Here is a 13986-nt window from a genome sequence, read left to right as displayed (position 1 = left end):
CATTTGTACCGCAGTTGGCTCCTCTAACCTAAATCGAGATTGTGCCTAAAAAAGGTGAACTTCTTTGTGAAATAATGACCGTGAACGCCACGATACAGTGCACTTTCAGCATTTTATGGTGTTTTGATCCTTTTTTCGCTATACATAAATACATTTTATCGTTTGAAAAAAAGTCTCTGGTATTTCCCAGCTATTAAATAAGATTGGCTTACAAACAAGGGCAAACTAAGGTACTATGCATTGGTATTTTTTTTTTTTTTTTTGCATAATTTTTTTTTTCTATACAAATTGCATCATTTTATCATTAAAAAAAACTCTGGTATTTCCCAGATATTAAATAAGGTTGGATTATGGAGGGCAAACTCAAAACTATGTTACCATGAGCCCCTCACTTTTCAAATGCTCTCCACCTCAACGCGCCTTCCTCATCTGGAAATAGGTGTCAATTATTTGTTGTCTTTCATTTTCCTCAGGATTTTCTACGTGGTAGTGGTGCACAGATGTGTGATAAAAGCATTTGAGAATAAATGGTGTGTTCCACCTGCCTTGCTCAGCATGTTTTAGGTCATACAGTACGTGTGCTCTCGGGTAGTGAAAATGCTGTGCTTTCCCAAGGTCTTCTTGTCTCTTTCTGGCCAAGCAGTGTGGTCCTCACATGACCAATCAAACATGTCAAACCAGCAGTCCCCCCGAAGCCACCCTCCAAACACACATGTACAGCAAGAGCTCTGGCTTCAATTATCATTGCGCCCCAAGGGAAGCTCCTAAAACTCCTCCCCTCCGCATTTGTCAGAAACGAAGCTCTTGTTTCCTACGATTGGCTAAAATACGTCGTTTGCTATTAACTCACACAGGTTTCCACCGGCTTCATGACCAAGAAAAATGTTTATCATTTATATTTATATCACTGGGGGGATGACCCTGTAGCTCAACAATGCAGAAACTTGGCTGCAGAATGTCATGTTATGTTGATTATGAGTCAGAGGCTCGACTAAATGGGCTCAAGTAGGAGAGATCATTTGGAGCGCATATGAAATAACTTAGGTTTGTTTAATGTGAAAGATAGAGTTTGTGGATGGGCAGAAGATGGAGGTAGTGTTACCAAAAACCCCTAATGACTCTAGACTGACATATCCCACCCAAATCATTCTTGGGCTCTTGGCGTGATTCGATTGTAACTATGTTGATAAATGTGGTTCCAAATGTTGATTAAGGATCTGTTTCACTTGTTTGTGTGTCAACAAATCCAGCTAAGTCTGGTTATGCACCTCTGATATCCCATCGCTGTTGTTTTTGTATTTGATGCGTATGTCATAACATAGCACACTTGTGGAGGCTTTTCTAGTGTGGCTAAGGGAGGAAAACGCTGAATGAAAATTAGCAATGACATTGCTGAGCTAAATAAATCGACTCAGCTTGCCACTACATCTGTAGTCATTTTAAGCTCTTATTTATTCCATTTAAGCACTCATTTGAATTCACCAGCACAAATAAACATATCATAGCAAAAGCTCTGATGTCATAAGCAGATGCTCAATTGTGATTGTTCCGTTTTTACTTTGGGAATCCTTGTGCATCTTGTCTTTCGAGTGCTTCATCTTTACTCGGCGCTGTTGGAAGCAGTTCAACTACTGAGCCAGCCACACCCGCTCCTGACGCCTTCCTCAGCCTCTTGCTAGATTTGTGTTTGTGTCCATGTCTAATACTAGAGGGGTCACAAATTAAATAAATAAATAGAGAAAGGTGGTGAACCTAAAAAACTTAAACTTAAATACTATGGTGCACTTGGCGTTCACTTGGCAATGTTTTTTTTTTTCCCCCAAATATAAACTGGCATTCACCTAAACCTGTAAGGTCTGCAGGGTCATTTTTTAGTCGCACGACTTACTCGTCATGTAAAGATACTGAACTGCTCAGGGGGCAAAGGAAAAAAATTGGAATTGTTAGAAATATGTCCAATTTCTTGAGCTGTATAACATTGTAGTAGGAATGTAATGGTAATGTACTGTATTTGATTTGTTGAATATGGGACATTGGTATGCCTTTACCACATGTTGCCTAACCAAACATTTTTGATAAGAGACAATAATTAGTTTTTGCTCTATTCATACTCTACAAATACTGTTCAGCTCAGCATGACATGACTTGTAATACAATTCTGTTATTTTGTATGTTGCCAACTCGTTCAGACAGCATCACACAAATGTTGGAATAAGTTAGAAGTGCAGCCGACAGATCGCGTCAATACAATAAATATTTACATTTTGTTTATCTTGACTAAAAAGGAAACAATTGCTTTATCATCTATTGCAAACATTGATCTTCTGCCATTTTTTTTGTGTCATTAAATCTTTTTTTTTTTCTTATATCCTGTATCAACTCGAACAGACCTTACAGCCATGGTTTCTACTCTATTTGTTCAACATTATTTTAACTGGCATTGGTCTCTTTGCTTAACACAATGAAATACATTCATGTACCATCGTTTTCAAACAAAAAGGCCCACTTAAAATCCTTGAATTTTCTCAAAAAATATAAGTCAAATTGAAGATAAAGAATATTTGACCTGTTTGCTGTAGTGGTTTGTTTCCCATAATATGCTATAATGTGCCTTATAACCTGGTGCACGTTATATATGGAAATTTCCAAAAATAGGCTCGTCCATTTAGTCTGCACCTTAAAATTTGGCGGATCTTATTGTTAGTAAAATAGAATTTTAAGATTGCATGTGTCTGTCCCATTGCCCCCCCCCCCCCCCCCCCCCCCCCCCAAATAACAATTTCATCATTTTTGATGTCTTTTAGACGCGCATCAAACCTCGGTATCCTGCGTGACCCGGGCTCGGAGGTTGAGGATCGCCAGTACCAGATCGACCTTCAGTCCATCAACATTGGCACAGCTCAATGGGAGCAACTCAAGCCAGAAAAGGAGGGAATAAAAGGTGGCGTATCCTCGGACGGTGAGAGGAATTCCCAGAACCCGGCCCTGGAATGGAACATGGCCAGCAGGTCAGAAGAATTATTCTTTTTTTATTGCGTACAGACAGCTTAACTCCAGCATCATTTGTAGGGAAGTTGTCACAATTTATCCCACCTTTTTCATCAAACTAATGTCTGCCGGAATCATTCGTAATGGCGGCTGTCACAAACGCATATGTAAGATGCACATAATATGTGCTAGCCAAAGAAGCTGAGTGAGAGCTGAAGTTGAACATTTAATGTGGTCAAACAGAGCCAGATATTTTTATGACTTGGCAGCTCAACCAGTGGCGAAAACGTAAGTTATCATTGGACTTACTGTTCAGTAAATCTGTTTACTTGATGGAGGGACGACCCTGTTTGGCCTCGGACAGATGAAAATTTCTCGAGGCTGTTAATTGTGAGTCACAAATGTCTTCCTATGGTGTTGTGGTATTTTGTCCAAAACTGGTAGTTTCAAGAGGCTTTGGTGGTAGATCTATGGCATTTTTTTTTAAAAATACTGCAAGTGTACTTATAGTTGTAATTGATCATTTTAAATATGTTTTTTTTTATTTTACCAACAAGAGTTAAAGTGTGAACTGAGTGCATTGCAACGTACAAATATTAAACCTGGAGATCGATATACATACTTGCATCGGTCACCTTGAAAGAAAGAACAATTCGGACAGCAATACCAATTAATTTGTAAATGATTATTTATATGGGTCTAATATTTTTTTTTTGGTGTTGTGTGTTCCCTGCAATAGGTTCCCCCAAATCTATCTCCAAAGTATTGATGTGGGAGCAGCATGTAGTCATTGATATAACTCTCCCTTTAATGGCGCCTCGTTGAAAATGTAATTACAAACGTTTGATGCTCTTTTTTTTTTTTTTTTTTTATAGGCTTGGAAGCTAAAACAAGCATGAGCGTTACAGCTTGTTTGGCCTCATATCCGTTTTTCCACTCATGTTTTGTGAGGGAATGGACCCAAAAATCACAGAATCATGGGCTAAGAATTCATTTTTTTTTTTTTTCTCTGTCAACTAAAAACAAGTGTGGAAGAGTGCAGAGCACAATCATTGCAAGCCAGGATTTCTATGTGGTCATCAGAACGTACTGTTGATACAGCCCATCTAAAGCCTGCTACGCATAAGGATTTCTAAGCTCTCGGCACGTTTGCAAAATGTGAGAAACCCCACATAGGACATTACAAAACTGCTGTGTCTTCTTTAACTGTATTTTTAGGGCCTGATGAGGCTATGGTATTTGATGCTATGGAATTGCTTCTCTTCTGGAGATGTTCCTTTTATACCCAATGACATTCATCTGTGCCCTACGATTGGCTGGCAACCAGTTCAGGGTGTCCCCTGCCTACTGCCCGAAGCTAGCTGAGATAGGCGCCAGCAAGCCTGCGACCCCTGTGGGGATAAGCGGCTCTAGAAAATGGACGGATGGATGGATGGACATTCACCTGTTTCTAGTTAACCTGTTCATAATTGTTCGTGTTACAATGGGAGAATATTTGAAATTGAAAAATCTCACTATATGGGTTGAAATCAATTAGAAAATTATTGTATTCTGTTTCTATTTACACGTTACCCTAAATTCGGACTTCAGTGGAATTGGGTTTTTGCAGCTTCTCACTGCTGAGCATATTGTCATGCATGTGACTGATTTGGCCATTTCTTTTACAGCGCACCATGCAGATGAATTTGTGATTCTCAATTTTTTCTATTACCTCTATGTAAGATGAGAGAATATGCAATTTGTAGGCAATTTGAGCTCACAGATGGACTTGTCTCCCGTAAGCACACAAAAATTCAACGCCACATTTGTAACAAGATTTGACATATGCCACTTCTCAATTTTCCTTTGTTTTCTACATGCATACCCTCACACTTTCCCCTGTTTTGGACACTTGAAGCATGTTGTCGCCACAGTTTTTTTTTTTTTTTTTTTTTTTTGGGTTCACCGAAGTTTCAGTAGTTTTGGATCAACAGTGGCCTCAGTCAGCTTCCTGAGGTTTTGTGAGGAAATTCCAGCACCATGGATCCACTGACAGTTTCTGTCCTCATCCCAATGTGTAGTTGCTGGATAGGAAAGAGCCTTTGTCAGGGCGCTGTGAACTCTCTCTGTCTCTCAGCCTGTCAAGTTTTTTTTTTTCTCTCTCATTTCGCACATGCCACTGATATTGCCGCTGTTTAGTTTTGAACAAAATAAAAGCCACACTTTCCACGTATCCCTGTTTTCACCACATCCACTCAAAGGTGTACATAGACACACACACGGCTCGGTGTCAGAGGCCCCCATATATTACTAGTAAACTGAGCCCTTTGCGTTTTTGGCTTTCTGGTGAATGATAGCACCTGTCCCTGCAACGAGACACTCATTGTTTCAATCCCTGTCTGAGGAGAGATTAGCTAACGCCAATTGCCCTCATAGATCATTTCACCTCTGAATTAAACCTCTTTTGCTCGCTATTCAAAGAAATGTGTCAGAAATGAATAGCTTGAGGGCAGCCTTAATGCACATTTGTATTGGAGAATTGAAAATGATAGTGGTTCTGCCTGAGCACTGTACTCCAGGCCGCCTAGAAACGGGCCTTTTTATAATCCAGGCCAACTATAAATATTGTAAACCATACAGCATGATTGTTTTAATAGCAGCAGATGTGGCAATTAACACCACCTTATAAAGCTGGCCTGTATATTTGTTTTACTGCTAACAAATGTTCCCACAAATATGACTTGATTGTGGGAATGCACAATAGTGAAAGGATAAAAGCTGGAGAATGTCTCGGTTTGATCTCGGGTATACTATTAAACGTTGTTGCCATTCAGGCATCGTCAAATAACGTCTGGCTGTGTGTCTAACCGTGTTTGGGCTCCCAGCTCAAATGTGTTTGGTAAGGACTTTAAATATTATACTCATGCAACTTTTAAGTCTAGCATATAAGAAGAATAAATCACTGATAGTTGGAACAAAATGTCCTTTTAAATGTGACAAGCCAGTGCTAGCATATGTCTGGTTGTCATCTTGAGACATAACAATGGATCAAAGATTTTTTTTTCTTAGTCTATTATAACATTTTAGCTTAATTGGTCAAATAAACAATAAATTAAGCCTTCAAAATATTATATTGGTCAAATTTGATTGTGTGACTGGTTTGACTTTGCATAGACAAAGAATTATACTAAATCATACAGAGTAGCCTTTTCAATGTTTTGCCTTAAGGGCTGCACAATTAAAAAAAAGTGATATGGGTTTTTATTGTGATTTAACATGTACCTTAAAAAAAAGACATTCTCTCTCCAAGGGAATTAGTGTATTTTCTTGTGCCAAATATTTCAAGTCAACAGCAATTTATGCACTTTTTTTCTTTTACTCTTTCTCGTTGGGTGTTGCAGAAGTAAGATAAATCCAAGGGCCTGTCAAATGTTTAACATTCCACTTTACTTTTATTTGAGGCATTATCATTCTGTTCATTTGCATATAATGTCAGTTCAAGTGTCAGAACCTATTTTTCTGACCCCCCACTTTTTCATTTATTATTCTTTTTTTATCGGCACCATCGCCCTATTTTATTTACTGTGAATCTCTATTCTTGAAGTATGAATAACCTGCGTTTTAAAGCCAGCTGATGTATTTGTCCTTGCAAGTAGGCTTTATTTTATTTTATTTTTTTCTTTCCCAAATCCAGCCATGTGGCATCATCACTGGTGCCACAACTTAAATGATTGTTGGCTCTTCCCAAACCTCCTAAGATGATGGTGCTTAACCATATTTAATAGAGGAGTGCGTCTCTTCAATAAAAACAATTTGACACATAGTTTGAAGCGTGGAGGTGTAGTACAATTCAAGGATTATTTTAACATGCGATTTAGTTCAGTTTGATTCAGTGGGATTGTGATTTGATTCAATATGGTACAGGTGTTTGAAATGTTATTGTTTCATTGTTGACATCATTTTACAATATGAGTGAACTTGTCAGTAAGGCTACTACTGTTAATGTGTGCCTTCCATGTTATATCTCATCAATAAAAGACAATATCTGTTTATCCGTATACTTTAAAATCAAATGATTCGATTTGATGCACAGCGGTCTTTTGAATCCGCTTTTACATTTCCAATCTATTTTTGTTACACCCCTAATATTGAAACCGTTGCTTGTTTTTCTGTGTACTCGTGTAGTATCAAGAGGCACCAAGAGCGTCGGGCCATTCTGACGCCCATTGTGACTGACTTCTCTGTCCGAGTGACTGCTGCCCCTGCCATCATCTTTAGCAAGAATCTCTCCCTTGACGCTGGGCAGGCAGAGGTTAGTGAAATCAGCAAAAGTATGCCAAAGTTATTTGTGACTTTAAAATCACGGCAAGGTAGATTGACGTTTTTATCACTGGTGGCACCTTAATGTATTTTCCACTTGATCTTCTTTCAAATGGGTACAAGAGGCTTTGTTCTCTCTTACTGATTTAGGGAATATTCAACTGTACATACTTACTTTACTATGTACTGTATGAACTGTACATACTTACTGTATGTACAGTTGAATCCCTCATTAGGAATCCCACATCCAGAAAAGCATGTAATGGAGGCTTTTGACCCACAGAGTTCAAACCTCTGCTTATACAGCTGATGTTTTCTGGCACAGCTCACTCCCAACTTCCTGCCTCTTTGATGCCTACTTTGTCCGAGCTAACATGCCCCTTGACAATGCATATCAGCTAATTCATCATTTGCACTGACGTGTAAAATTGAATGTGCAGCTCCCAAGGATTTGAAAAATGTAACTGGGGCGAATTATCATATAAATCAGATAAATCACACACAATTAAGACTATTGGCATTCTCAATGATTATTTTAGGTTTTGCTACGATGATTGATAAGCCATTTGAATTGCCGTTCCTTTGTAGGACTTAGTGGTGTGTGGCCATTCTCTTGAAGTTAATGTGACCAGCAGCCTGGATTTTTACCTCAGCGTTGCTCAGGTGCACCTCCTCCATCAACTTCTCAGAGACAACGTGGCTGGCATGGACACGCCTGTGCAAGGCACTGAGGTATCGACCAGTACAATAGTTGCATTTCCTTATCATTCCTTCACTGTCCTTTCGCTAAAAAAAACTTGGTGAACTTACTACATGTTAATACCATAATACATCTATGTACTTGGTATCCTATGTACTGTATCTTATGTTCGTATATACTGTATATTCTGATACAAAGTTGAGTTGAGTTCCCCACTGACCTCTGTCAGGCTTTCATGAAAAACAAAAAAAAATCCATCTTGAGTGTTTTCTTGAAATATTTCTCCCAACTAGCGCCCATGCTGGGGTGCATCCAACACATTTAAATATTTACTCAGCACACAGTGGTTCTCTAATGTGGCTTTAGTTTACTGTGCTGTGCTCAGCTGCAGCTTTCAGGGCCTTCTTCTATTGTTTACAGGACAGGGAGCTCCCAGGCGCCATTTGCCCAGTCTGACCGCTCAATAAAACTTGCTAATGGAACACAATATAAAAATATTTACCAGCTGTGGTGAGGATGAGAGTCATAGGGAAGAGCAATGGATAGAGAAAAGACATGGTGCAATGAAATGAGACAAGTAAGTTGTCTCGGAGTAACTCTGCTTCACCACTGGTAGTTCCTTTTTTATTCAAATAACATGAATTCTTTCAAAGTGGCATTAGCTTTTCTTGAAAAACAAAAATCCAAGCAATTAAATTGTGAAATTGACTAATGTAGTGTTTTTAACACTAATGTGTTAAAATGATACTTGGCAAGTTAGTTGTGAAACCCTTGTTATTTTGACAGTCAGGTCTATGGAGGTGCTGGCTTTTACATCTGCTCTTGATTTGGTCTTGAAGGCCTCACCTTTGACTGGTAATAATTCACGACTTGATTCTTTTGAGGGGCAGCTAATGGCTGGAAGAAGGTTCATCCAGGTTCAAGGCAGGATGGCAACAACTGCATTTGGGAGGTCTACTAAAAACCCGATAGGATAAGTGGTTATCCATTCCCCAATGCTTGATCACAATTATGATCTTCTTTGGGCCAAGTGTGTTCAGACCAAAAGAAATGTTTCACAAATAGTTCTAATATACAGTAGCAAAACATTCTCCAGAAACCAACAGCTACAAAATATGTTAAATGAATAACATTTGACTCGGTATACTGAATAACTAAGCATAGCCAACAGAAGCAATGAGATTCTGATAGAATTTAGATGGATTATGGAGTAACGATATTACAAATTTACATTGTGTGACCCCCATTTTGCGATCTTCCGGCCGTGAACTGGCAACCAGAGTGTCGTGTCATAGCCAAATAGTAAGCAGAGCTTCATTGTCACTGTAGGATTTGGGATTGCTACAGCATAACCAGCATTAACCTCAGATAGTCTGCATTTCAAGTCAGGTTTGGCAAAGCTGTCTCCATGCCAGGGATGTTGGGGAAAAAGGAATTTTGTTGCATTGTGATGGAATTGCTGCCTCCTCAAGTGAAACTCTTTATGAGCAATCACTGTTTTCTTCCCTGGGCTCGGAGTAGCCCTGGCCTATATTCTGGATCTGCACATCAGTTTGAGCAGACACTATAAGATGTGATTCATTTGATTTTACTGTGGTATTAGATTAATAAAACCATTGCAATCAATGAATTACATGTTAATAATTATATTTTTAAAACCTATTAATCTATTTTTTAATCTCTAATTTAACGCTTTCCGCACGCTAACCTTTTCATCACTGTACAGTGATATGCATTTTTTGTAACAAAAAAGCCAAGCTTAGTTTGCAACATAAATGCAAATCACCCAGCTGCAACTGCAGCCACAGCTAATGATTGCCACAAAAACATTAATGTAATGAGCCGTAGCAATGCTCTTTGCCAAACTAAACTCAAGAGCGCCCCATATTTATGTGACTCAGAGACGAACAGGATGGATGATGTTTTATTTTAATGTTATTTTAAAGTTTTTTTGTCCTTTGACAAGCAAAAACAGTACCATTTCTCCTGGTGATCCAAACGATAGTTTGCAGCCAGTATTACAGACTTCTTCTTAAATGACAATTGAGCTGTTTTAAATTCAAGGAAACGAATAACATGTCTCTTTAAAAATTAACTTAAGCAAAGCTTCTAACTATGCTGTGTGAATGCTTTTATTACTGTGATTTTTTTCTTTCTCCCTCAGTATTTCATTTTACAAGAATTCTGTAATCCTACATGCATGGAAGTTAATCACAATATTGATGCGTTGAATCTGGTGTTGCGTCCCCACGAACTACCTGCATCTAAATCTTTTTCAGAGTTGTAAGTCTTATAACTGCTTCTTCCCGCTTCTTGGCCCAGGCTAGTTGCGGAGAATTCCTTAATAATCTCTGCATATGTTGTTCAATCAGCAGGAGCTCATTGTGCAAGCTACGAGGCCCTCTCGTGGTGCGTTTTATCATAGCACCCCCCAACTCAACGCGAGTCTTCTCACTACCAATTTGTTGTGCCAAAAATCTGTCTCCCCCCCCCTGTTAATGCTTTAGCCTCACCACACCAAAACAATCGTATCACTCATCTGTTTTCTGACATTCTTTGCTGTTGCAAGAGCTAAATCTTTTGATGCATTCAGAGTAGAACACAATAGATGCTGGTCCTTGCTAGTGATTTACAAAGAAGCCATAAAGATTAAATGCATGTATTTGCCAGTTTCCAAGATGTGAAAAAAAAATGTGTTTGGAACGGTTATATTTGTACGTTACAAGTCAATCTCATGGGTGATATTTATAGTATTTGACAGTTTTGTTTGTACTTCATTTATACATCCTGCTCATAACATCCTATTAACATTCTATTAAAAACAGTTTCATATTGTGTTTTAGGAAAGCTTGAAAAGCATCTCTGCTCTCAGTCAGCAGTTTGGATTAAACACCGCTTCTTCCTCAATGCCCCCTACTTCTAAGCCTTTTTTTCCCTTTCTTTTGCTTCCCACTCATTTTGAGAACATGCTGTTTGACTTGAACAGATTCCCCACAATCCCGCGCACTGATTTCAAACAGTTCCCATCATCTCTCACAGCTGTGTTTTATTGTCCGGGTTAATGAATTTGTTTTGTAGAGGCTTTTGGGTTCCCTGGCAGTGGTGAGGCAAAGCAGGCATGTGGGCAATGTGCGCACACATGCCTGCCATGGAAGCCTTGTGTGGGACCTACTTATTTCAATACAGTGAGCTTTGTGTGTGAGAAGTCACGTATTGGCATCAGCTGTGATTGTTTCCATAATTTGTTGCATTTTACGCTATTGTGCAATATGGTCTTTGATCCATAGTTTCCGCTGTCTGCCTCTTGCCGCTTAAATCATAATTAGGATGTATGCAGAATGGTTGAATAGACACATTTATTGTATTCACACACTTTATTGTTTTTCTGGCGGACTTTATGGATACATGTGATATTGCATTGCATCAAAGATGAATTCATAAGAGTTTTGAATGGATTAGTTATCCACTTGCGTTTACTGGCCGTCCTGCCCCCCCATAAGCTGGTTTATGTTAATCATGATGAAGTGAAGCTGGGCTTGGCTCAGGCAGCTTTCAGCAACAGGAGATGATTCAGTGAAGCTGCTATGAATAGATAATAAAGCAACTTCTTGGACTTTGGACGCTGTGTCAGAACACAGAAGTGTCTGTCCTCACTCACACACATATGCATAATGTACACATGGTCTCCATACTCTGCATGCTAACATCATCACAGTGTGCGGACTGCTACTATTGGGACGGTAGTACTGTAACACTGCTTAAAATGTACACTTTCTTCCCATCTCACTTCTTCGTCACACCTGCATAGTTAAACAATGCAAAATGTCTTTGCTTTCAAAGATAATAGTGATCCATTTTGATTTACACAGGGCACTTATTGATATAATTCTTTGATTATTATTGTGTTGTTTTGCAGCTTTCCTGCATCATACTTAGATATGAGATAGATACTTCTCTTCCAAATAAAATAATGATCAATTTTGAATTAGACAAGGCACTTACTGATATAACTGGTGATGGTTTGCAGCTTTTCTGCATCATTATTTGATGATGGACAGACGGACGGACGGATAGACAGACATACAGATTGTGAATTGCAACGCCTGAACTACATACTGTAATTGCTCCTCAAATAAGTCAATGATTCACAAAAGTGCTCTGCAAAAAATACAGTATTTCAAGCCTTGTAACATAACTTGCCATGTAGGAATCATGACGAGTCTCGCCTTTGATGGCAGTTGCCAAACTGTTTCTTGTGTGAGACCTTAGGAGCAATACAGAAACTGGCATGTCCGTTTGAGACTTGACGCACACACGGATGCAGTCAAGGTCAACCATGTGCCCGTACCACAGTGGAAGAGGAAAATACCCTCTGGTGCAGGGGAAGTCCCGCACGGCTTCATTCTCCACCTCATCCTGGGATGATTACACGCATGGCAAACGGGGCTTTAGACTTCTTACAACACACACACAAGTGCACGTATAGAAGTGCACACACCAAGACTGTACACAGGTTTGGTGAAAATGGTGGAACCTCTCATCTACCATCAGCTTTTACCATATGTAGTAAAAACGTCAGTCACTCATAACTTGCTCAGAGATGCAACATGTCACATTTTCTTAGACAACTCCTGTTATGTTGTCTGAACATTTTTTCATCTTATACTTTTCATCTTCTCCTGTTGAACGTTTTTTTTGGGGGGGGGTCATGAAATTATCCAAAAAGAGGCCGTGTTATACCAAATCTATGTATGCGTGTCTGTGTTTAAATGCTCAAGAAGGCACATAGGCTGCACTCACGCACAGCCTCACTATTACAGCACCTAATTATAAAGCAGAGTACATTGCCAGCCAGCACGAACTGCGGTGAGACGTGGATTTGCAGTAGACACGAAACACATTGGTCGGTAGCTGCTTTGGTTTGTCAGTGGTTTAGGAGAGCAGTTTGAAGAGGCCGGGGGTTCTCTGATGCTTCAGTTTTTGTGTGTGCGTCGGTCATGCAACCACACATAAATAGTGAATTGCAAAGTCGGCCATTGTACAAGTACGTCAGAGTGCTTTTTGTCCAGTATATCAGCGGCTAACTTCTTAGGTGTCACTTCTAGTTAAATGCTGCTATATTGTTTTCTAGTCTTTGCCTTTTAATGTACTGCTAGGAAATGTTACACTGTCAAAGCTTGGAAGCTCGGATGGTCTCCTCTGTTTCAGTTTATCTTTTTTGTCACAGTGTCAGCTAAATATCAGGAGCACATAAGTTTTTGACCTGAATTTGGATCCTTTTTTGTGTACAGTATGTTTTGAGTGAGCTGTCTCCAGAAGTGCTCCTCCTTGTGATGAGTGTTTCATTATTGTCTCTGAGAGGTAGAATGTCTCACTCCAAACTTTCCAAGACAGCGATGTGTCACAGCAGCTTTTGATGGCCAACACAAATAATGAGTGCAGTCGGTAACAGGCTGGAGGATGCAGCAGAAGGAAGAAGAAAAAAAAATAACACTGAAATGACATAGTGAGAATAAGAAAATCTGAAGCTGATGTTTGCTTTGATTTCTGCCTCTTTCAAAAGTATTTTCTGCAAACGTGGGAGCTGACATTCCTCAGAGGTCTACTCGTAACCATCAACCTGGCCATTAACACTCTCCGAGGGCGAGATCGCTTTTCCCCTCCAACCTTTTTCCCTGCCTTGGCGCTGTTCTCATTTGCCTTGTTGCTGCCGAATACGATCATATATAACCATCCCCTTGCAGCCATTTCCTTTTCCGTTTTGGCGTTCCCACGTCTGTTCATGAAACGCTCTTGTCTCATCTCATCTTTAGCAGCGTTTCTTGGTTAGTGGACATCTCGTTGCCCCTCTTCTGTTATGAAACTATAGCTTTTCCCATGTCTTGCTGACTCCCCTGTTTGAATCAACTGTTAATTGACAGCCAGTCATAACAACTCATTTTGCCTGTTCAGTCCCTGCACCATAAACATCCAACTTCTCAAAGCATAACTGTGACACT

At 39.5% G+C, this 13986-nt stretch overlaps 1 protein-coding gene across 1 annotated transcript in view; it reads left to right on the top strand.

Annotated features, from left to right (window-relative positions):
- Positions 1 to 13986, top strand: part of vps13b (vacuolar protein sorting 13 homolog B) — a 298582-nt gene that overhangs the window by 185673 nt on the left and 98923 nt on the right. The window contains exons 32-34 of the mRNA XM_088410037.1: positions 2805 to 3008; positions 7153 to 7279; positions 7876 to 8019. Of these exons, the coding sequence (XP_088266163.1) occupies positions 2805 to 3008; positions 7153 to 7279; positions 7876 to 8019 (475 nt within the window). The remainder of the gene's footprint in view (positions 1 to 2804; positions 3009 to 7152; positions 7280 to 7875; positions 8020 to 13986) is intronic.

This window comes from Hippichthys cyanospilos, chromosome 3 (genome assembly GCF_059441005.1).
Source record: "Hippichthys cyanospilos isolate Australia breed blue-spotted pipefish chromosome 3, RoL_Hcya_1.0, whole genome shotgun sequence".
NCBI classification, from domain to species: domain Eukaryota; kingdom Metazoa; phylum Chordata; class Actinopteri; order Syngnathiformes; family Syngnathidae; genus Hippichthys; species Hippichthys cyanospilos.
This window is presented reverse-complemented; position numbering and strand designations above follow the sequence as displayed.